Genomic DNA, 24,472 nt, shown 5'->3' with positions numbered 1-24,472 from the left:
TAGTTTTTGTCTGTATGTTGTTGTTGTAGTTATTATAAATGCCTTTTTTATTATATATATATATTTTTTTACATATGAATTATTATTCCCATTTAATAAATATTTAGTTCACTGCATTTAAATACATTTGGATATTTTACATACTGTTAATCTGTTATATAATAATGTAATATTGCTTACATTTTTATTTCTTTACATAGCCTTATGTGTGTGTGTGTGTGTGTGTATATATATATATATATATATATATATATATATATATATATATATATATATATATATATATATATATATATAAAAATACATATGCTGTCATATAATGTCGTAAGCTTAAATTTAGCTAGATGCTGCTAACATTTGCATGCAAACGGTTTACCAGACCTGCTGTGTTTCATATCATATCTTATGCAAAAATGATGCAAAACAATTAAATATCATTAGATTATCTCTCGCCCAAGGATTTCGCACTGGCAGGAGACAGTTTAGTAATGATTAAATGCAACGCTGTGTGTTGAAAAGGCATTTAAATTCTAAAGACGCTTATCCCGTCCTTCCTTCTGTGTGAACTCTCTGCTGCTGACTAGGTAGTTATAGACAGTCTTATCAAATTTGCCTTGTCATGTGCTTATGAGGGCTCTCTACTGAATACTGAATCTCCACAGCGCTGCACATTCCCTCACCTCGTCTGCTTTTACTGGAAAACGGCATCAGGAAAATGACAGTTTCATTCTGATAATGTCCTCTCAGTGAAGGCGGCTTGATAACGGCAGCACATTGTCATAATTAACAGTGGGAATCTTTGGATTTGCTTTAAGCTCTGTCTTTTTAAGTTGGTGACGTCTCAATTAAAGAATAATGGCATATTGTGTACTGTTGATGACGAATGGTCAGTAGAAACCAGAAAATAATTCTGAAGCTGCATTTCTCATCAGTTGTCGTGGTTAATGATGCTAAAATACACAGAGAAAGCACATTTGCAAGAATGAGAGCAACTAGGGGAAAAAAGAAAAAACAAACTTCCTCTCTTTGTTGGAAAGAGCAAGAGAGAAGGAAACCTAAAATGCACAAATCTGCTTGAACATGCATCACGAGGTGATTGTGTAATGTCAGGGCTTTCCAGGAGAAACAGGGGTCTACCATTCATGCAAAATGGAATAATATAATTGTGATTTACAGGCCTATAGAAAGTTCATGGAAATATATCAAAATCTTAGTCATGGAGTATTTTTTTTATTTTTATTTTCCCTAGTTGTTCTTGGGCCTTTAATATTTAATTGGCTAGAAATCAGTTTTTGTGAATGTAGTAGTAGTATTATTATTATTAATATATATATATTTTTAAAGTAAAACATGAATATTTATTGTTTTTTTTCATTCTGCTTTATAAAGACTGGTTGGAAATCATCAGATTAATTATTTTTTTTATTTTTTTTATTCCATTACCATTCATAGTTTTGTTTCTATTCAAGTTTATATATCTTAAAATACTCTAATGGTGAGTAGAAAGATTTAGTGTTATCTTAAAGGGGTCATGAATGGCACTTTTTAATTTTTTATAATGTTCTCTAAGGTCCACTTATGACATTAGTAAGATTTTTTACATGAAACATAATTTAGAAATATGCAGGTTTTCGTTGCACTATGTAATAGTGTGAATAGTAATAAACATAATCTGACTCATTCCAGAACGAGTAATTTTTCAGCTTGTTTTCTATAAAAGCTGTTTTTGAACTAACCAGAAAGTTTTGAGGTCTATATTTATAGTACATTGACATGTTATATCAAGGGAAATTTGATTTTGATTTCTCAGTTCATGAATTTGGGATCTGTAAGAATAAATTTTTTACAGAAGTTACTTATGTTCACCAAGGCTGCTTGAACATGCATCACGAGGTGATTGTGTAATGTCAGGGCTTTCCAGGAGAAACAGGGGTCTACCATTCATGCAAAACGGAATAATATAATTGTGATTTACAGGCCTATAGAAAGTTCATGGAAATATATCAAAATCTTAGTCATGGAGTATTTTTTATTTTTTTATTTTCCCTAGTTGTTCTTGGGCCTTTAATATTTAATTGGCTAGAAATCAGTTTTTGTGAATGTAGTAGTAGTATTATTATTATTAATATATATATATTTTTAAAGTAAAACATGAATATTTATTGTTTTTTTTCATTCTGCTTTATAAAGACTGGTTGGAAATCATCAGATTAATTATTTTTTTTATTCCATTACCATTCATAGTTTTGTTTCTATTCAAGTTTATATATCTTAAAATACTCTAATGGTGAGTAGAAAGATTTAGTGTTATCTTAAAGGGGTCATGAATGGCACTTTTTAATTTTTTATAATGTTCTCTAAGGTCCACTTATAACATTAGTAAGATTTTTTACATGAAACATAATTTAGAAATATGCAGGTTTTCGTTGCACTATGTAATAGTGTGAATAGTAATAAACATAATCTGACTCATTCCAGAACGAGTCATTTTTCAGCTTGTTTTCTATAAAAGCTGTTTTTGAACTAACCAGAAAGTTTTGAGGTCTATATTTATAGTACATTGACATGTTATATCAAGGGAAATTTGATTTTGATTTCTCAGTTCATGAATTTGGGATCTGTAAGAATTAATTTTTTACAGAAGTTACTTATGTTCACCAAGGCTACATTTATTGGATCAAAAATGCAGGTACAGGGAGATTGTGAAATATTGTTCTAATTTAAAATATTTTCTAAAATGTAATTTATTCCTGTAATGGCAAAGCCATTTTCAGCAGCCATTACTCCAGTCTTTCGTGTCACATGATTTCTTATCATTGATGTTGAAAATACTGCTTAATATTTCTGTGGAAACCGTGATACATTTTTTCAGGATTCTTTGATCAATAGAAAGTACAAAAAAAAATCAGCATTTATTTAAAATAGAATTTTCTTTTAACAGTGTAAAAGTTTTTACTGTCACTTTTGATCAATTTAATATGTCTTTGCTAAATAAGTCTTTATTTAAGAAAATAATTAAAATAAATAATTAAATAAGAAATTAAACAAACTTACAAATAAGTGATTCAGTTTTACTGAGTCCAAACTTTTAAGTGGTAGTGATATAATTTTTTATTTTTGACTGAATAAATTGGTCTTTATGCATGAAAATATATGAAGCTGCATGATGTGTATGTTTTAGGAAGGGAGACCCTCGCATTGAAATAATGGTGTTTTGGGGTCCATGGCATTAGAAAGTTTGCAAAACCAATTTATCTTCACAATCTAATATCCCATAAATTGGAAAAAAAAAGAAACGTTATGTGTGTCAGTACAGTTTCTTGTTTCCAGCACATTACAGGCAGGGTTTTCTGTTGGTCAGTCTCCCAGCAGTGGTGCCTGCACATCTCAGGCCTTGAGGTCAAGAAAACATTCTCATTTTTACAGGAAGTTCCTTTTCACTTAGTTTTCCCGAAACAAGAAGCAGTAGCATCCCTTTCGGTTTCAGATCTGGCTTCGTTTTTGCTTGTTTACCTCAATCACACCATCATGTTTCATATTCCTTTTCTCATTTACCAAGGTGCTGTTTTTCTTGGAAAACACCATTGTTCTTCCCTCAGCGACGGCTGCCAAGGCTACACGTGGCACCGACTAGGAAATGAAAAATATGCTTTGGTGTGAAGAACAGAAGTACTGTTGCACGTGGCTCCTCCGTGTCATATCTCTCGATATCTATCCCATAAACAGTGCATACAGAGCCTATTCAAAGGCCATTTTGGTAAGCTCCACCAGTCGATGAATGGAGACGCGTCACGTTGTTCATTGATTTCTGTCGCCGAGCTGCTGCAGCCATGCGTGGATTTCAAACACAGCACCACCAAGGCAGTAAACAATGAGTTGTAAATGAGAGTAAAGCCGCATGCCTGCTGGGAACAGATTGTGCGTGTTGAGAGAAGGGATGAAGATCTTACCAACGATAAGCTGCTGAAGAATCTGTGACTGTGAGAACGTTGGAGCGGGCAGAGGAGGAGACGGACTCCAGTTCATAATCCTAATTCTCTCAGTAGCAGACACGCAATCCCTCTGATACTTTCTCTTTTGACTGTGGTGGTTGTAATTACGTTACCAGAACCTCTTCAGGAGTTTGAAAGCAGATTTGAATGAATCAATTGATTTGCGCTCGGACACGTTATATGGCTGGTTATTTTGATTGCGAGTCGAATGAGTTGTCGTGAAATGTTACATCTGAAGTAGAGGATTCTTTTGTTAAGACGAAAGCAAGTTGATGATTTCATGGCGTTCTGCTTTGCTCCAACTAATTTTTTCAAGCGCAGGCTTGATGCCCAGGTGGGCCTGATTAGATTTTTGTACTAAACTGGTTTACCTGATGTGCTCGGCAGTTTTGATTGTACAGACGTTTGAGGAAGACAGATGCCTTGTTGTCAGGTTCTGTAATGAAAAGTCATCCATCTTAATGACAACCACATAACATTTTGACAAACTCTGAGAAGATTTTGGCTTTTTAGTAGGGCTGTCATTTAAAATGAAAAAATTACATAATTACATTTTATTGCAAATTACCGTTTACATATTTTATTGATTTTATAAAATTTTATTAATTGAATTAATTATACTTAATTGTATCCATCTGCATTTACAGGAAAAAAATATATGTATCAACTCATATGTTGCAGTAAAACCATGTGTGTGTGTGTGTGTGTATATATATATATATATATATCTCAACTCATCAACTAATTTTCTGTAAATGCAGATGGATACAATTAAGCATAATTAATAAATGTATATAATATTTTATTTTATTTTTTTCTGTAAAAACAGATGTTTATATACAATTTCCCGAAACATTTCTATATTATTTTGGATCTGATTTGCTCGTCAGATTCCTTGAAATATTTCTCATATAAATTATTTTAACTAGACCGTATACTGTATCATCCAGTTGGATTTGATATTGCAATCAGGTGTGAGCTTGAGGAGTTAGATAATATTTTTTATTTTATTTTATATATGTTTGATTTTTATCTTATTTATGTTTGGTTTGATCTTATTTTATTTGCAGTATACTATAAATATAGCTAGAGAAAATGTTTTTATTTTATTTTATATGTTTGTTTTTATCTCCTATATTTGATAGAATGTCATTTTTAAATTTTATAGAATTTAATAAATATTTGTTATTTATACATTTATTTTCTAAAACTTTTATATTACGTATTTTAAAGTGTTTTTATTTTGCAGAAATTATTATTATTTTTTTTTTTAACAAATCAGTTACAAATACACACACACACACACACCGTGTATATATATATACACAGTGTATATTTTTTAAATGTATTTATTTTATTTAAAAAAATGCGCACTATTTTTTTTTTATTGGTTTCAGAGTTTCAGTGGGTTTCCCTCTCTCCGCCTTGACTCTGATGTCAGTGAACATTAACCAGACTCAATATCTGGCATTGATCCGACTGGATGCTTTTACACAAACACACTGTGCGGCCATGCACAGTTCCAGAGAAACAGTGGAGCTGTCGATGCTTGTTCTGGGAACCTGCATCGATCCATGACTGTGAACTTGTTGTTTTGAAGTCTTAAACGACTTACACTACTGTTCCGGAGCAGGGAAAAAGCACAGTCAGCGTGCATTGGTCCCTGGTGGTCTAAGGAAGAAAAAAGAGGCATATTAAGGGGTGTTACGGTGAGAGATGAAGGGTTTGGGAACGGGCAGGCGGGTACAGTAGGAGGGGCTGAATTTGCAGTGTTTGCGGGCAGCTGTTGCAATAGAATTAGAAAGTAGCCTGAGTGGGAGAACTTAAAATTAACATGCAGAAGACAAAAGGCAGACAGTATATGGAGAGTGGGTGATGAATTTTACCCAGCGCTGAGATTGTGACTGTTTCAGTTTTAGTGCTCGTGCTTCTGCTAGCGTGCTGATTGCAGAGTACTTTCTCTCTTTCTCTCACCCTTTATAGTCCAAAATACAAAAGCACTTTTTGCTGCCATTTCATTCTGTCAGGATCACACAATCCGTTTTCCTTTTTTCCCCTCACTTTCTGTTTGACCTAAAACATGCCTTTTTCTGATCCCTTCTTGGATCCCATTTACCCCCCATGCCAGCCCCCAGCTCCATTTCCCTTAAGACAGGAAGCATGAGTCATTTCCACACTGCAAATGGAACAGTGTTCAGTGTACAAAATTGAAAACATCGTAACAAGGTATATGATTAGTAAGGTTAATCTATAACTAGTTAATCTGTAAATTTGAATTATAAATTAGTTTCTATGTGTGTGTGTATTTATTTATGTGTACAAACACATATTTTATAAATAAAAAATAGCAACTACTATTATTAATAGCAATAATAATCATAATAATATTTATTTATTATTATTATTTTTTAAATTAAAACACTAATTTCTTTTCAGGTTTATTCATCTTAATAGTTGTTTATTTATTTACTTAAAATAGTTGCGTGTATACATCTTAAAGTACTCGATTGTAAATATTCGAAATTATACACAAACACTAATTTTGAAAAGTTTGAGTTTGATAGACTCTCTCTCTCTCTCTCTCTCCCTCTCACTGTATAATATAATATAATATATTTACGTGTGTGTCTGTGTGTGTGTGTGAATATGTGGTTTTAAAGTAATTCTCTTATTTTCACCAAGGTTGAAAAATAAAAATTAGATTTAAAAATTTAAAAATTATAAATTTTAAAATTTAAAATTAGAATTTATTCATGTGATGGCAAAGTTGAATTTTCAGCATCATTACGCCAATCTTCAGGGTTACATGATCCTTCAGAAATCATGTGAATATGCTAAATTGGTGCTTAAGAAACATTTCTTATCACTGTTGAAAACATTTGTGCTTTTTAATGTTTTTTTGTGGAAACTATGATAAATTTTTTCATACCTTTTAATACTTTTACCTTTTAATGAAGCTGTTTTTGAATGTTTTTATTATATTATTTAGACCGCTTCATATAGCCACACTGCATCAGTCTATTTTGAGCATATTCCCAGAAAGAGATGGTCCTCTAGGAACGAGCATGTGCTCCAGAGCACCTCAACCTTGTGGCAGCTGTTTGATCTGTTTGGCAGGCCGTGGGGTGGATTGTCAGACAGGGCGTGTAAAATGCCTCTCAGGACTGTGCGAGAGAGAGAGCAAGGCAAAAGCTAGCCGATAAATCTGGTTTCAAGCATCCTCACCAGGTTCATGTGGCACCTGTCCTCTCCGCTGGTCTGACATAAGCCACTCAGCATGCGTCCCGGCTCAGTCAGACCTCACGCTTGTGTTTCAGCCTCTGAAGGCTGTCTGAGGTTCTGTGTACTGTTTGCACCGTGTTCTGACCCTTTGGGCGCCGTCACCGCAGTAATCGCATGTGGGCTGTAACCTTGTTGCTCGTTGACGTCACTGGCGTCCGCTGCTGTCTCGGAGACGGGAATCGCTCAGCCGGAGTGCTGCAGACAGATGGCAGGCACATTCACACATGATAGGATTACGCCGGACGTATTAGAATTTTCAGGTATTAAAATCCTCCTGAAAAAGCTATTTCGATTAAGCAGAATCTGTGTTTGGATTTAAACTGATTTATGTTGTAGACTCTCACTGTATAATATAATATAATATATTTACGTGTGTGTCTGTGTGTGTGTGTGAATATGTGGTTTTAAAGTAATTCTCTTATTTTCACCAAGGTTGAAAAATAAAAATTAGATTTAAAAATTTAAAAATTATAAATTTAAAAATTTAAAATTTGAATTTATTCATGTGATGGCAAAGTTGAATTTTCAGCATCATTACGCCAATCTTCAGGGTTACATGATCCTTCAGAAATCATGTGAATATGCTAAATTGGTGCTTAAGAAACATTTCTTATCACTGTTGAAAACATTTGTGCTTTTTAATGTTTTTTTGTGGAAACTATGATAAATTTTTTCATACCTTTTAATACTTTTACCTTTTAATGAAGCTGTTTTTGAATGTTTTTATTATATTATTTAGACCGCTTCATATAGCCACACTGCATCAGTCTATTTTGAGCATATTCCCAGAAAGAGATGGTCCTCTAGGAACGAGCATGTGCTCCAGAGCACCTCAACCTTGTGGCAGCTGTTTGATCTGTTTGGCAGGCCGTGGGGTGGATTGTCAGACAGGGCGTGTAAAATGCCTCTCAGGACTGTGCGAGAGAGAGAGCAAGGCAAAAGCTAGCCGATAAATCTGGTTTCAAGCATCCTCACCAGGTTCATGTGGCACCTGTCCTCTCCGCTGGTCTGACATAAGCCACTCAGCATGCGTCCCGGCTCAGTCATACCTCACGCTTGTGTTTCAGCCTCTGAAGGCTGTCTGAGGTTCTGTGTACTGTTTGCACCGTGTTCTGACCCTTTGGACGCCGTCACCGCAGTAATCGCATGTGGGCTGTAACCTTGTTGCTCGTTGACGTCACTGGCGTCCGCTGCTGTCTCGGAGACGGGAATCGCTCAGCCGGAGTGCTGCAGACAGATGGCAGGCACATTCACACATGATAGGATTACGCCGGACGTATTAGAATTTTCAGGTATTAAAATCCTCCTGAAAAAGCTATTTCGATTAAGCAGAATCTGTGTTTGGATTTAAACTGATTTATGTTGTAGACACGTTAGACTGTGTGACTTTCTCACACCATTAACAAGCCATAACCGTTACAGATCATTTCAATTATGTGACAAAAAGCAAAAAAAAAAAAATCATGATTCGGTGAATTGTCAGAAGTTTTGATTCAGAACGATTCACTGAAAATTCATGGTGTATAGCAACCTTTATTTTATGCGTTTTAACGTCCAGTAGTAAATTGGATATAAAAAAAAAAAAAAGATTTGACCGTATTTATTTACATGTGTTACCATGTACGTTGTTCTTGTTCTTTTTTTATTTGCTTATTTGTAACCATTTTGTTTTCAAAAAAATATTATTATTTTTTTATTTAATAGTTGCATTCAGCATAAAATTAGCTTATGTACAGTACGTAGTCATTAACGTTTTTTTTTAAAATTATGATTGCAACCAGAAAGGATAATGCACATTATATTTATATAAATTATATAAATATACATATACATACACATATATACATATAAATATACATACACACACACACAGTATATATATTAGGGCTGCACGATTGGGACAAAAATCATAATTGTCGATTATTCCTTTGAAATTGTAATTGCGATTTTATTATTTACAATTAAATTAATGACGTTTACACTAGGGCTGATTATTACTGACGGACAACCTGATAAACGCTGGACCAGACCGTAGACTGTATAAAAACAGGGACCAGAGTTAAAAAAGCTCACTGTGACTCAGTGGTAGAGCATTGCGTTAGCAGCGCAAAGGTTGTGGGTTCAATTCCCAGGGAACACACATACTAATAGTGTTGTCAAAAGACCCGGTATTTCGGTACCAAGTCGGTACTAAAAAAATAAAAACGTTACGGTACCAGGTTTTCTTAAGTACCTGTGGTACCGAGTACTGCGCTATCCGAAAGTTATCCTCTTCCAGTGTTGCCAAGTCCGCGGTTTTCCCGCGGAATTGGGCTGCTTTAACACTGTTGCCGCGGGTTGTTTTTCATGTCCGCGGGTTGAAAAACGACCCCATTAACGTGATATTTAGCCCCTGGAATGCGAATTTTACCTGGGGAACCCCGTCAAAACATGCGTATTTTATCATCGGAACGTTTTACACACACACACACACACACACACACACACACACACACCAGTATGTTAAGGGACATTTAAGAGGGATTATTCTCCAAATAACTCTAATTTCATGTTGCAGAAAAATGTGTTTAAAAATTGTGTATGGTCTCTTGTTCTTATTCCAAGTTACCTTCCTGTCCACTGATTTTTGCCTCTCACAAAAGCCACAAAGCCTTCCAAGAAGACAGTAAAGTCTTATGTCATGCTTGAGCTTTAGTTAGGCTGAAACTTGAAAGTTAAGTTGCACGACATAAATGCAAATGCAATAGGTATTATTTTTATTACTATTATTTTGATTTATGCCTTCGTTTTAGTTTGTACTGTTTACATTTTTTTTAAGTAATGTGACATTGAATGTTCATATAAGACCCTGAAGGTATTAGCTGTGTGGGAGAGAGAACTCTCATGGTTGGGCTATAGTCCTGATTGGAATACAGTTTGGTCAAATCTCTGTCTTACCTCCAAAAACCCCTCGCACATTCTTATTCATTTCAAAACTGTACACAAAATGTATTGTACCCCATATAAGCGATACTTAATGCAATTCTCATCGAATCCTAATTGCAGTCTGTGTAACTAGCTCTGAAGGTACTTTTTTGCATATGTTTTGGGACTGCTCAGTTATATCCAATTTTTGGAAACCTGTAGTTCAAGTACTAAAACATATCACAAAGTTGCAGTTTGACCTGGATCCTTGTCTTATGTAGTTAAATGATGATTCTTCCTACAACTTTACATTAGTTAAGAGAAGATTGTTAATGTCTGGTTTCACTGCTGCTATAAAAACAATTACACAGCAATGGTTCAAGATTCAAGATTCTGGCTGCTGACTTTTCATTATATTGTTTGTTTAGAACGCAGCACTGCAAGGATTAATGGGGCTAGAATACAAACGGTCACTTATTGGAGTAGTATAGCCCAAGCTCTAAAATAATTGTTTTACATTGATGATGCATTATTCTGTGTGGTAATTTGCTGCCTAGGGTTTATTTGTATGTTTCTTTTAAGTTACCCTGAAGCATTAATTACTTGCTGTACTTGTGTCCTTTGCGTGTTTTGTTCTTTTTTTTCTTTTCTTTTCTTGTTCTTTTTCTTGGTATTTATGCTGTCATCCAACATTTGTAATGTTATTTCAAAAGATCAAAAAAAAAAAAAAGTGACATTGATTATTGTATTTTTATTTATTGTATTTTTTTATTGATATATTTGTATTTGCATTTCGAATGCAATTTGGCAGTTAAATACATTAAATGGGTTTAGTTTTCACAGTTATTAATGTATGCAATTTCAGCAATAAATATTTTAATTTTTCTAAAAAGAAAACAAATTAGTTGTTTATTTTAAGAGTTATATCTTATAATCTCTTGTATATTTAGTATCGCTCTTTAATAAAGAAAAATAACTTCTTATCCAATTACTCGATTAATCGATGGAATAATCTGCAGAATACTCGATTACTAAAATAATCGATAGCTACAGCCCTAGTTTCACCTTTGTTTGAAGCAACTGCATGCCATAATTTTATATGAAAATAAACGAGCTGAAAACACTAACTTTTATTGCTTTTCTATAGTATTAAGCCTCAAATGTCAACTATACATTGGTTTCTTTTTTAAATAAAAAAGTAAAACTATGCATGGTATTATAATTTTATAATTGTAAAACATTTTATACATATAATGTATAATTTTAAAATGATTATAAAATAATCATTTTAAAACAATGCTAAAACCCTTAAGATAACATGTAGAAAGAAAAAAAGCATCTTAAGCACGCAGCATAACATAAGTGGAGTTTTAATTGCTGCTTTGAACGATTATGTAATTGTGGCATCCGTAATTGTAATCACGATTAGAAATTCGATTAATTGTGCAGCCCTAATATATATGTATATGTGCTTTTTCAGTTTTAGGTAACTATAATAACCCTGTGTTCAATTCAATTAATATAATCAATTAAAATACTTATATTAATCAAATAAAATACCTATATTTCTTTTTGCCTTATCGGGCTGTAGATTCAGCGGTGCTGGAAGCACTGGTAAGAATAAATACTGCTTTTGTTCATCTTCTCAACCTTGTCTATCTGCTTATCTCCAGCCTGGAGTCCTCAGCTAAAGACATTTGTTTCCACTTCTTTTATCTTTTCTTTTTCAATCAGTATGTTTGGTGTTGAGTGGCTATCTTTGAAAGCAAAGAGAGTTACATGATTAGGACACACTTAAAGTTAGGCCAGCAGTCGATAAACTGATCTAATTTCACTGGAGCCAGTTGGCTGGTATTGGGAGACTGTGCCGAGGCTGCAAATGACTTTATCCAGTCCGAAGAGTGTGTGTGTGTGTGTGTGTGTGTGTGTGTGTGTGTCAAGAGCTTTTTTTCTCTCTCTTTGGTGCTCTCTGACGCTCTCCAGGAAGAACAGCAGGTCTGTTTCTCTTGACCTGCTAACTGACACCCCTGGGGAGAGCGAGTTTTACTGTGGTCTAAAAACACTTTCTTGTGAGTTTTAGAATGGATGAGCTGGAGGTGAATTACTTAACACACAAATTACTGAGGATAGTTCATCCTTCTCCAATCATTGTTTCTCTGGGATCATCAGCGCCGTCCTGTCACAGTGAATAATGAGTTTTGCGTATAGTGTGTGTGTGTGTGTGTGTGTGTGTGTGTGTGTGTGTGTGTGTGTGTGTGTGTGTGTGTGTCAAGAGCGTTTTTTCTCTCTCTTTGGTGCTCTCTGACGCTCTCCAGGAAGAACAGCAGGTCTGTTTCTCTTGACCTGCTAACTGACACCCCTGGGGAGAGCGAGTTTTACTGTGGTCTAAAAACACTTTCTTGTGAGTTTTAGAATGGATGAGCTGGAGGTGAATTACTTAACACACAAATTACTGAGGATAGTTCATCCTTCTCCAATCATTGTTTCTCTGGGATCATCAGCGCCGTCCTGTCACAGTGAATAATGAGTTTTGCGTATTTCTGCTTATCTTTGTTTCCTCTACACACCACACATCATTAGTAAATAATGCAGCTGCTTTTCCCCTGCCACTTAATAAATTAAGAGTTTTAAGTAAAGAAAATTTCAATAAAAATGCCCAAAAATGAAATGGAATTTTCAAGGTTTTTTTTTCTTTTTCTTCTGTTTTTTAAATATTCAGCCATTTATCCAGTGATTTAGCTTACGCAATTTTGGTTTGCTCTTTTCTTTTAAAATGTCTTGCTTTGAGAAATATAGAAAAAAAGTAAGTGTGGAAAGCTGCTTTAATGGCATTTGAGATGTTCTTACAAATGCTCACTATAATTAACAAAATGCTCTAACACTGTTTTTGTAAGCTTAAAACACATTGCACAAATATGTCATTTTATATCTGTAATTTTATGCACAATTAAATGCAGAACAGTTTGCTTTTTCTCTTTTGCATTAACAACATGTGTAAGTGTGCTTTGGATTTTTAATTACAGTTATGCAACATTGATTTAAAAGGATATATAAATGAATATATTGCCTTTTGTGTCTGAAACTGCGTCTTATACGAGTCCCAGTCCACCTCTCCATCAATACAAAAACTCCCATATTAAATGTATTTTGCACACAAACATGTCAGAGTCAATCATTGATTGAAAACCTGTTGCTTTGTCAGCATTGAGGGCAAAGCATGCAAACAGACTCTCATGATCCGTGTTTCAGTGAAGAGCCGGAGTGTTTGAAATGCAAGTCTTAGGAAAATGTCATGACTAATAATGAGGCAGAACCTTCTCATTGGATAAGGCCATGCAGTCTCATGAATAATTATTAAACACTCCTGTAGTGCATGCAAACATCCTGTGATATTATTAAATTAACTATTTTGTATGCAAATAATGTCACCCTAATAATGCTCACTTTTTTTGCTGTCTTGGCACTGCTGTCTCCATACAGAAGGTCTATAAGGAGAATGGCCACCCTTCACATCATCATTTAAGGTTATTTTAAAGCTAGACCTAACATATGGTTTTAATTGGCACCAAAGTGTTGCAGATGGGAAATACTGTTGCGTCTCGTAAGGCGACTCCATATTGTATCATGCATGTGCTGATATATTATGATTGTTTAAGCGTTTTGTTTTATAACATACGTGTGTGTGTGTGTGTTTTCAATGTTAAAATACTATTTGTTTTTCATAGATTAACTTCTCTAAATAAATTTGGTTACATTTTCCTCTTCTCTGTTTTGAAGTGTGGTCAACGGCATGTTTTTTTTTCTTCTTCTTGATATATCATTATTTATAATATCAGCTTTCACTATCACTTTAGTATGTTATACTATAGTATGAAAGACCGTTTTTGAGAATTTCAGTAATTTATTGTCATTCTGGGTTCCCGTGGGTCCTTACAAAGTCATACATTTAGTTGTATCTAATTTAAGGCCAAAATTGTACAAGAAAGTCTTAATTATGATTTCAAGAATTTATTATTATTATTTCTTAAATTTGCGGACTGATAGATCAGAATTGTGATATGTCTTAATTTGATGATTTAAAAGACCATTATTTCATTAAATAAACACGAGCGCTGCACAGGTGCTTTGTGTACTGCTATTACTGGGGAAACCACTATATTTCTGCCATTCAGAAAGCGCCACCTACTGACAGAAAATGAATGTGCATTTTCAATAAGCTTGTTGTTTTTGTTCAGACCAATGCGAAAATCGACCCATGTTTTTACCCTGCAAACACGCAGAGCTGTAAATGTGAACTGGTGGGTTGATAAGAATATAATGCATCATGAAAATCTAAGTAAAATGTATTTGTTATTTAATTAACATAATTTATTGATAATAATTGTTTAAATTAATATAATAATTGATCATTTTGACTCATCCATTTTCTTCATGATTTACAGGCTGAAGTGTGAAGAAGTGTATCATTTATTAAACTTTTTGTTTTTGTGAAAATAGAGCTGGACAATAATTCAATATCAATATGTATCACGATATAATTTTTTTTCAATAACGGTGATATGATTTTTAAACAACTTTCCGATATTTCGATATACATTACCAGTGTTTTCCATACATTGATTTATTTGTGGCGTTTGACTTTGTTGAATATACATGAGCACTGCACGTTTCAAAATCAAAACGCGGCATGGGTGTTTTATATGAATGTATCTTTGAAGGGAACCTTCAGAAAAGTTTCGATGACATTTTCATTTTTATCTGATAAAGTAGCGTTCATGAGCGGAGCTGATTTGATTACAGCCATTACTGGGGAAACCGCGAGTTCTATCACTCTAAAAGCGCCTCCTGCTGGCAGAGAATGAGTTTGCATTTTCAATAATAAGCCCGTCTCCAGCAACGTTTCCAGTTTTTGTTGTTTTCCGCAGTGACTCGGAGTAATTTCCATACCCTTTTTTTCTGGCTGAAGCACATTTGTTTTAATCTATATGAATAATCAGCCTACACTACCAGTCTAAAGTTTTTGAACAGTAAGATTGTTAATGTTTGTTTTTTGTTTTTTTTTAAGAATTCTCTTCTGCTCAACAAGGCTGCATTTATTTGATCCAAAGTACAGCAAAAGCAGTAACATTTTGAAATATTTTTTCTATTTAAAATTGCTTTCTATTTGAATAGATTTTAAAATGAAATTTATTCCTGTGATCAAAGCTGAATTTTCAGCATCATTACTCCAGTCTTCAATGTCACATGATCCTTCAGAAATCATTCTAATATGCTTATTAACAATATTTTAAAAAGTTGAGTTTTTTTTTTTTCAGGATTCTTTTATTAATAGAAATATCCAAAGATCAGCATTTATCTGAAATAAAAGCTTTTGTAACATACACGATTCCATTTAAAAGCTTGGAGTCAGTATAATTTGTATAATTTTTGGGGGAAATAAATTATAGAAATGAATACTTTTATTTAGCAAGGATGCTTAAAATTGATCAAAAGTGATGATAAAGGCAGTTATAATGTTACAAAAGATTTCTATTTCAGATAAATAGCTTTCATATATCGTATCGACTGAAATTAAGAAATATACCGTGATATAAATTTTGGCCATATTGTCCAGCCCTATGTGAAAACTTGCAAACTGTAAATCATACTTTTTACAGTCATTTTAGAATTTCATGTGTAACTGTAGACATTGCTCTATCCCGATCATATGGTATTCATTTTATTTGTGCAGGTCTTAAAAAAAGTCTTAAAGTCTGTGTAAAGTCAATATTAAATGTGTGTTCTGAGTTTATCAGACCACAGAAAAATGTGTTATTAACCAACCAGCAAAATTTGAATGCTAAAAAAACCCTGCCAAATGAATAAAATAAGCTATCAAAATCTTGAAAAAATAAGCAGTATTCTCTGCTCTCAGATGCCGGGGGCGTGTCCGCTGGCGGCGCTGAAACCACTCCCACTCATGGAAAAGCTGCAGTCTCTCTCTCAACCGTCTTCCTCTGCAGCTTATTTAAATGAGGAGGCCGATCTGTTTAGTAAATTATTGCAACCAGGTATTATGCATTTACGTGACGAAGGCATAGCTAGCTAGCAACCTGTAGGCTGTAGCAACGAACGGCAGTAACTTGCGATTGAGTGGGCAAACCACTGCGCTGTAGTTATTAGGTGTGTTCGACTTGAAGCAGGGCTGTGTATGACACGAGAGCGATTCGAAAGCATGAGGAACCGTCTGCTCTCTATAGCTGCTTCAAGTCGAACACATGTCTTATAGTGTTAGGGGAGGGGCCATGCTCGGTGGCTCCATTGCATCATCGAGCCACCGTTTTAGTCCCGCCCAAAAAATCCTGAACACAGAATTGTTGAAAAACTGTTTAACTCCACAATTCAGTACTACATACTTCAGAGTCTAATGTGTTTCTGCAATACATTTCTAACATTTATAATGTGTTTAGAAACAATTCTCAGAATTCTCTTTGCACGGACTTTAAAAAGTCTTAAATCTGAGCTAAAAAATCCTGCAGAAACCCTGGTCATTTTTATTGACATTAATGATTAATTGGTTGTTTAATGCTACTGTACAAAATCTGTGTAGTACTCAAAAACCATGTGCACATTAGGGTTGTGACGGTGAGGGAATTTTCCCACCAGTTAATCGACGTCTGACAATACCGGTATCACCGTGGGGACAGAGGCGTTTCCTCTTTTACTCGCTTTCCTTTGCTTTTAAATAGCTTGTAAAAGCGGCATGCCCATTTTACTTTCACTTTCAAACAGTGGCAATTCGGTGTAAAGCAATTGTTCGTTAGAATTTTCCGTCTTTTCCTCGCTTTCCTTCGCTTTTAAATAGCTTAAAAGCGCTGTGCGCATTTTACTTTAACTTTCGAATTAGCGGCAGTTCGGCATCAATTGCTTGAATGCAACAACAAAATACAAAGTCAAACTTCTTTAGCCTATATATAAAACATTAGAACTTTTATTAACAAAACAAATAAAAAAAATACACCATGCTATAGGGCAGGCTATGCCTAATATAAAATAACAAATAACTTGCATAATGTTTAAATAGGTATACAAAACTGGAAATAGGCTAAGTAAACATATAATAATATAAACGAATAAAAAAGAAACGTAGAACGTTTATTAGCAAAACGAGTAAGAAAGCTTGGAGGCATGGCGTACACCTTGATGTCAAATAATGCTATAGGGCAGGCTATGCCTAATATAAAATAACAAATAACTTGCATAATGTTTAAATAGGTATACAAAACTGGAAATAGGCTAAGTAAACATATAATAATATAATCGAATAAATAAGAAACGTAGAACGTTTATTAGCAAAACGAGTAAGAAAGCTTGGAGGCATGGCGTACACCTTGATGTCAAATAAAATAAATAAATTACACAAAGTTTAAATAAAGTAAAAAGCCGCAAACAATGTGGAACCAATTAAATAAGAAACGAATGTTCAAAAAAACTTCCAAAATCACCTTAGATAAACGGCAAAAGTCAACAGGCTTTTCAAAATCCAAAATATTGCCAAACAGGTGCTTTTGCATTTAGTTTCGAAACGAAATCATCCGCGATCGTCTTGTCTGTCTCACCTCACTCTTCTTGTCAGTCAGGTGGACTTGCTCTCCTCACTGGAGAAATTAAATCTGATCTGTGATGTGACTATCGTTCGGCACGCTGCATTGAGCAGCCGCGTTCAGTTTTTAATTGTAGTGTCTGTTCTTTTACTGAACTAGATGATTTTTATTACTATAAAAAAATCTAAACGAGGGTTGGGGTCAGTGCCGCGGTGGGCAAGTGACGTAACCAGTGTTGCGGCTTAACACCGGTATCACCATCAGCACCTTCTATCGCGGCAAGCCTAGTGCACATAGCCCATTTTTATCCACAAATAAAATTATACCTGACACATGTGAGCATTGATATTTTTTCTCTCTTAATTAAGCGTATTTGTGCTGCAATGGATCCATTAAGCATTTCGACTGTTGATTTAATCAAATTATTTAATGCTATTGATCCTTGATTAGCCCAGTCACTTGTATGTTAGTTGTTGACACATTAATTTTACTTTTTGTTCTGTGATGTTTTACCTTTGCTGTGACGAAATTAACCAAAATTCACAAAGGTAACCTCTTCATCTCTCACTCTCTCCTCAGATGATGCAGTTTTCTTGGGATAATTACAAGCGCTACGCCTGGGGCTCCAACGAACTGCGTCCCGTCTCTAAGCAAGGCCACTCCAGCAATTTGTTTGGTGAGTGTCTATCTGACCATGAAACTATGATTCGTGCACGTACAGCTTCACGTCCCAACAGTAACTTGGTAAGCAGTCAGAACTGTCAATCAATGTTGCACAGGTGGTTAGGTGACCTCCATCAAAAAGGCTTTTGATTTCTCTCCGGTCTGTCTCACTTCACAAGCTCCGTCTGGGTCTATTTCTGCTTTCAAGAGGACAAACAAAACCATTTCTGACTTCATCGGGCAGGAGTAGCACGGTCACACCGCACAAATATAGTTTCACGATACCTTGATCCTCTTTGGTGCCTTTTTCGCATTAATGTGTTTTCCTTGCCTGTAAAGAAATGTTGTTTTGCTGCTTTTGCCCATCACGCTCTTGACCTGTTTCTATTTTGAAGCTGAAAAGCACAGGTTGTGAGTGGGCATACTAATCTGTGAATAATTCATGAAGGACTGTCCATCTTCCTGTGAGGTTTGTAATATACATCAATAACTAAGAGGATGCAGCAGCAACACATTATCACACTCTTATGCTACCTGCATGTTGTAATATGCATAATGTTGCTCATCCCAGAAATGTTACAGTGCCTTCCAAAAGTTTGGAAACCGGTTTAGAAAATATCAGCATGCGTTTACACCAAAAAATAGTAAGGATTTGAATAACTTGCATTATCATTCAAGATCAACAATGAAGAGTTTTACAAATAATAATAATGGCAATATACTGTATACATGTCACAGTCAGACATGCCCCTGCTGGATTAAACTTGGCTCAGATTTTTTATTTATTTACTTATTGTTTATTAAAAAAAAAAATTTTCTCTTGTCAAGTTATACAAATTAATGCTTTCTTGTATGAATGATGAATAATGAAATTATGAAATCTCTTTACAGATGAAAATTAATGACGCACCCTTTTCATTTCTTGAAAAATGATTGATTGCATTATGATTCGGTCAAAAACACTGGCATGTTCTGTTTTTAAACACATTTGGAAATTGTGAAATTGATTTTCATTTCACCGTTTTTGATTATATTTTTATTGTTATTAGATATTTGAAGTTTATATACACTGAAGAAAAAAAACAAAACTATTTCACTGTAAGTAAATTCCACAAACAATTACGAAGAAATGGCAAGTAACACTGAAATGTTATTTTCTTGTAAAACATACTGCAACAATCTTTGTTTTAGTTCCAACGTCGGAAACTAAACATTTACAGCATAGTCGTTAGTTAATTTTTAAAAATGTTCTAAGCACAAGCAGTTTTAGAATAATAATTTTATTATTTGCAGTTGCAGACAATTCTGGTGCATCAGTATTGAAAATCTGATAAAATGAGGGTTTGAGTTTTGACGGCAAACTTTTTTTTTTTTTTTAACCCTACAGACAATTTCCAGCCCTGTATCCTCTTAATTAATTGAGTTCTCTGACTCTTGTAAGTCATGCATATCGCTGTTTTTTTAGAATAGAGATTGAGTGTGTTATGAAAGATTCATCAGACGTGCTGCTGTTGTGTTGTAAACTCCACATTGTCAATTGGCACTCAGCTGGAGGGCAGGCCGGGGATTTACAACACACATTTGATTAACCTCTATAATTTTGCTTTGAACGTGCCAGTAGAATATACAGTCTTAATTTATTTGGCTCAGACACTATCAGAATAGCAATTTGGCAAGAAGTACATTACACTCTTTCTCATGCGCTCTAGCCTTGCGTGTGTGTGTGCGCTTTAAAACGGCTCCCATGTCAGTCAAAGTCAGACAGCTCTCTCACATGCTATTACCTCCCAGCCTTTTTTGTTGTGCAGTGCGTTTCCAGGCAGTTTTGAGTGCTCGTCAATTTCTCAAATAGTAAGGTTGGGCCTATGGGGCGTACGGCCACATCAGAGACCATTGAACACACGTTTTGTCTGGCAGGGTTTGCCATTATAAATTTAGAGGTTGGGTTAATGGTACGTTGGCTCTGAATAAAAGATGATCTGGAATATGCTGGTCAGGGTTTTTGTACCTGACCAGGCAGCTGGAATGACTGTTTTGTGCTGCTTTAGATCTCGTTCCTCAGTGAGATGTGAGCTGCTGAGACCGGCCGGTCGGATCACACATGCCGATGCGTAGCGTAAGACCTTACTGGAAATCGTGATCACCGGGGCGGTCACAAAAACAGACACTTTACAACCCACAGGGCTTTAGCGCACAGAGAAAAATCAGGCTGCAGTCACGCCATATGGAAGTGCTTAGTCAAGACATTATGCCTGCTTGTGTGTTCCGGACGTGTGAGATTGTTGCCACGTGTCTTGAACGTATTCTGTACCATGCCGCATGCACACAGACGAGGAGCGCAAAGGTCTTTCTCTCACGCATTTGACCTCACTTACATTAAGTGCATTAAATCTTGTGCAGTATACGGCAAATTTCTGATGAATTGCATTTAACCAACCATGAAAAAATGATTAAGGCTTCAGAATCCGTGGATTAGAGTGAGTTTGAATATTTCACACACTCTGGGTTTGTTTAAGGCCGTTGAAACTACATTGTGTAGACTGTGTTAACCTTAAAGTGATGTTTATCATTTAATAATTTGATCGATTACACTGAGGACTGTTGATTAGTAATTAATTGAAGTTCTGGTACTTTTGACATCTCTGGTACTACAACAGCTACATAAAATATGTCATTTGAGCAGATTGGGATATGGGAGTGGAGAAAGTTTTGTAAAAAAAAGAAAGAAAAAAAAAAGCATCATTCTCTCCATAATTTGTTTAAATTGAATGTTCCAGATGTCATTCATGTAAATAAAGTAGTTCATACAAATAATTTTAATTGATTTGAGACATTATTCATAAGTTTTATTAATTTATAAGATGATCGTGTTGTTTATCACCATTGTGTTTTTTAAAGTTTATTGTGCATCTATAGCACTTTTTCCCCCTCCATATCATGCAGCCCTAATTATTCTTAAAGCGATAGTTCACCCAAAAAATTTAAATTCTGTCATTAATTACTAGGGTTGCAAAAAGGTGGAAAATTTCCAGTAAATTTTGGAAACATTCCAGAAATTTTGGAAACTTTCCAGGATTTTTTGGAATCTTCCAGGCATTTTTGGAAAGTTTGCGGAAATTTACCGGAAATTTTCCACCCCTTTGCAACCCTATTAATTACTCACCCTAATGTTGTTCCAACACTGTAAGACCTTCGTTAATCTTCGGAACACAAATTAAAAATTTTGGAAATGCTATTGAATAAGATATTTTTCATGCATTCCGAGAGCTCTCTGAACCTCCCATAGACAGCAAGGATCCTTACACGATCAAGGCTTAGAAACATAGCAAGGAGATCGTTAAAATAATCCATGTGACATCCGTGGTTCAACCGTAATTTTACGAAGCTACGAGAATGCTTTTTGTGCGCAAAGAAAACAAAAATAACAACATAATTCAACAATTCATCTCCTCCGCATCACCCTATAGTGCCATTTTGGAGAGTATCACATGCGTCAACAACATATGTAACGTATGTAGGTGGATACATTGTTTACGTTCAGATCAAAAGGTAAACATCGTATCCGCGTACGGTGCTGCTGACACAGAACAGCATACGTTGTTTGCGTATGTGATACTCTCCAAAATGGCACTACAGGGTAACGCGGAGGAGACAAAGTCCTTATTTTTGTTTTCTTTGCGCACAAAAATGCATCATAAATATCTTAATTTCTGTTCGAAGATAAATGAAGAGTGAGTAATTAATGACAGCGTTTTCATTTTTGGGTGAACTATCACTTTAATTGTAATTTTAATGGCATGGTTTTTGAGTGTATTTGTTTAATTATCTTTTAAAAATGGGCGACATGCATGTCAGCTATCTTGCACAATTAACAATTCAACACCTGATTGGTTGATATTTTAATGAAAAATATCAGTATCAATATTTGAATTAAATATCAGTATTTAGTTTTTGTTGGATTATTTCATTGCACGATTTTACTTTCTGTATCTTAAACAGTAGAGCATCAATGCCAAGGTTATAGGTTCAACTCTCAGAGAAAACGAGAAGTGTAATCTGAAATAAAACATGTACCCTGAAAGCAATATAAATCACTTTTGATAAAAGCATTTGCCAAATACATGAAAAAAATTGATTGGCTGAACTTTGTTGACTGTAAGTCATGAAACTTGAATGCAGTATAAGTCACTTTGCGTATTAGCTTCTATTAAATGCATTAATGTAGATGTTATGAAGAAGGTCATCTGTGTTGGAATATTTCACCAAATCCTATTTTATTGTGCATGGAATAGACCAATTTGCTGGACTCCATTTGATATTTTCTATAACAAAATCTACTCTTTGCATCACTCCACTTTCCAGACCCCACAGTATGTGATCGATGCGGAGTGGAAGTGTAATCACAACTCCATGTTCTGTATTCCAATACTGCTTTTGAATTTTGTTCCGAGAGGTTGTTTGAAAGTTGACCTGAATATAGATTTCAGTGTCTGCATATCTCACATAGCCGATTCGGTCCTGCTGAATACTGGCCATTCTGTTCCATGTGCCAATCATCTCAGCACAGAGAGGAGCAGATCCTCCAGACTGGATCCCTGCGTAAGAAACCAGCGTGGACTGAGACAAAGTCTTGGCTAATGAAGCCGCTCAGGTACAGTATGAACTGTCTGCAGTTCCCGAATGTACGTGCTTGTCACTCACGACCACTTCCTCTAATAAAACACATAGGGAAAAGGCCTACTCTCCTTCTATATTTCTCTCCACAATGTCCACCAGTCTGATTGTGATTTGGAAATAACCATTTCCCAACAGTGAATGAAGCCATTGTGTGATGGTCCCTGCCATGAACTGTGCAATTAAATAAAAACGCATCACATTTTTTTGCAGAAGAGCATATATAAGTGGTAGGAAAGAGGAAGATCGTGTCAGTCTGGCTCTAAGCCCTTGTGTGCTCATTTAGCACAGTGGCTGCTGAACCATGATGTTCTGTCAGTATACAGCCTCACTTGTATTAATGGCCCAACAAAAGTCATATGCTTAACTGTGTGTTTGGGGCACAGGAATTAAAATGGGTCTTTGTTAGGAAGCAGAACTTTACCTTGATGTGATAACGATCGGGATGATGGCGTCATCACCAAAGCGCCAGCTTAATATCTGACTGTGTTGTGGCTGTTGGGAAGGAAGCAATGTTTTTAAAGTGTCCGTTGACAAAATGTGTATGGATTATGTCCCATGGACTGAATATCAAGAACTTAATGAACGTCACAGTGGCTCTGCATATTGTAAGTGTTGCTTTGTTTCTGTGACTTGTAATGATTGTAGAGGCAATAACAACAAGAGACAGCGCGTTTCTTTATTGTATTGTATAGTATAATTTATTTATATATTTATAAGTATAGTTGTCGCAGATGTGTAGATAATTCTTACCTGTCAACTCCAGTTTGGGCACGGAGTCTAGAATCTAGATCATTTAGAAAATGGATTATTCAATTTTCTAAATGGGGAGGTGCTGGGAGATGTGGTAACATATCGGTTATATGAATAAGTCTGATTCTGTGTGGTTATGCGTAGGCCTGTCATGATAACAACTTTTTGTTGTGCGATATATTGCCTCAGAAATAATTGCGATAAGCGATATTATTGTCATTTTAAAGACCATTTTATGCCACTGAATATATAATCATAATGTAACAGCATAATAATGCAAGAAGGCCTACACACTTCCAAATGACAACAAACTTTTAATGAAGAATATTTAGATCATGGAAATTAAGTATCAAAATATTAGATATCTTAAAAAACCTGAATAAATGGTAAATAAACAGTTTCTAACAAAAAGTGAAAAGTAGAAAAAAACAACTTGTATGGAGATTTTTCCATCTACAGATTTTTCCCGGACCTTCTTTTCTCTGTAAATTAAGGGTGCACACTATTGCTGAAAAACACAATCACTACTTAGCAGTCAGATGTCCGTATGCACAAAGGCACAGATCCCTAAACAAGACCATTTCTGCAGATGAAACTTTTTTTGTAGAAGCATTTTTTAAA

General features: G+C 35.0%; 1 protein-coding gene across 1 annotated transcript in view; it reads left to right on the top strand.

Annotated features, from left to right (window-relative positions):
- LOC107602165 (mannosyl-oligosaccharide 1,2-alpha-mannosidase IA-like) overlaps window positions 1-24,472 on the top strand; it is a gene marked incomplete at its 3' end in the record, with an annotated part of 72,074 nt that overhangs the window by 37,866 nt on the left and 9,736 nt on the right. The window contains exon 2 of the mRNA XM_016294594.1: window positions 18,341-18,437. Coding sequence (XP_016150080.1) covers window positions 18,341-18,437 — 97 coding nt within the window. The remainder of the gene's footprint in view (window positions 1-18,340; window positions 18,438-24,472) is intronic.

Source organism: Sinocyclocheilus grahami, unplaced genomic scaffold, assembly GCF_001515645.1.
Source record: "Sinocyclocheilus grahami isolate Dianchi unplaced genomic scaffold, SAMN03320097.WGS_v1.1 scaffold321.1, whole genome shotgun sequence".
In the NCBI taxonomy this organism is placed as follows: Eukaryota; Metazoa; Chordata; class Actinopteri; order Cypriniformes; family Cyprinidae; genus Sinocyclocheilus; species Sinocyclocheilus grahami.
Note: the sequence above shows the minus strand (reverse complement) of the source record. Positions and strands in the feature narration are given on the sequence as shown.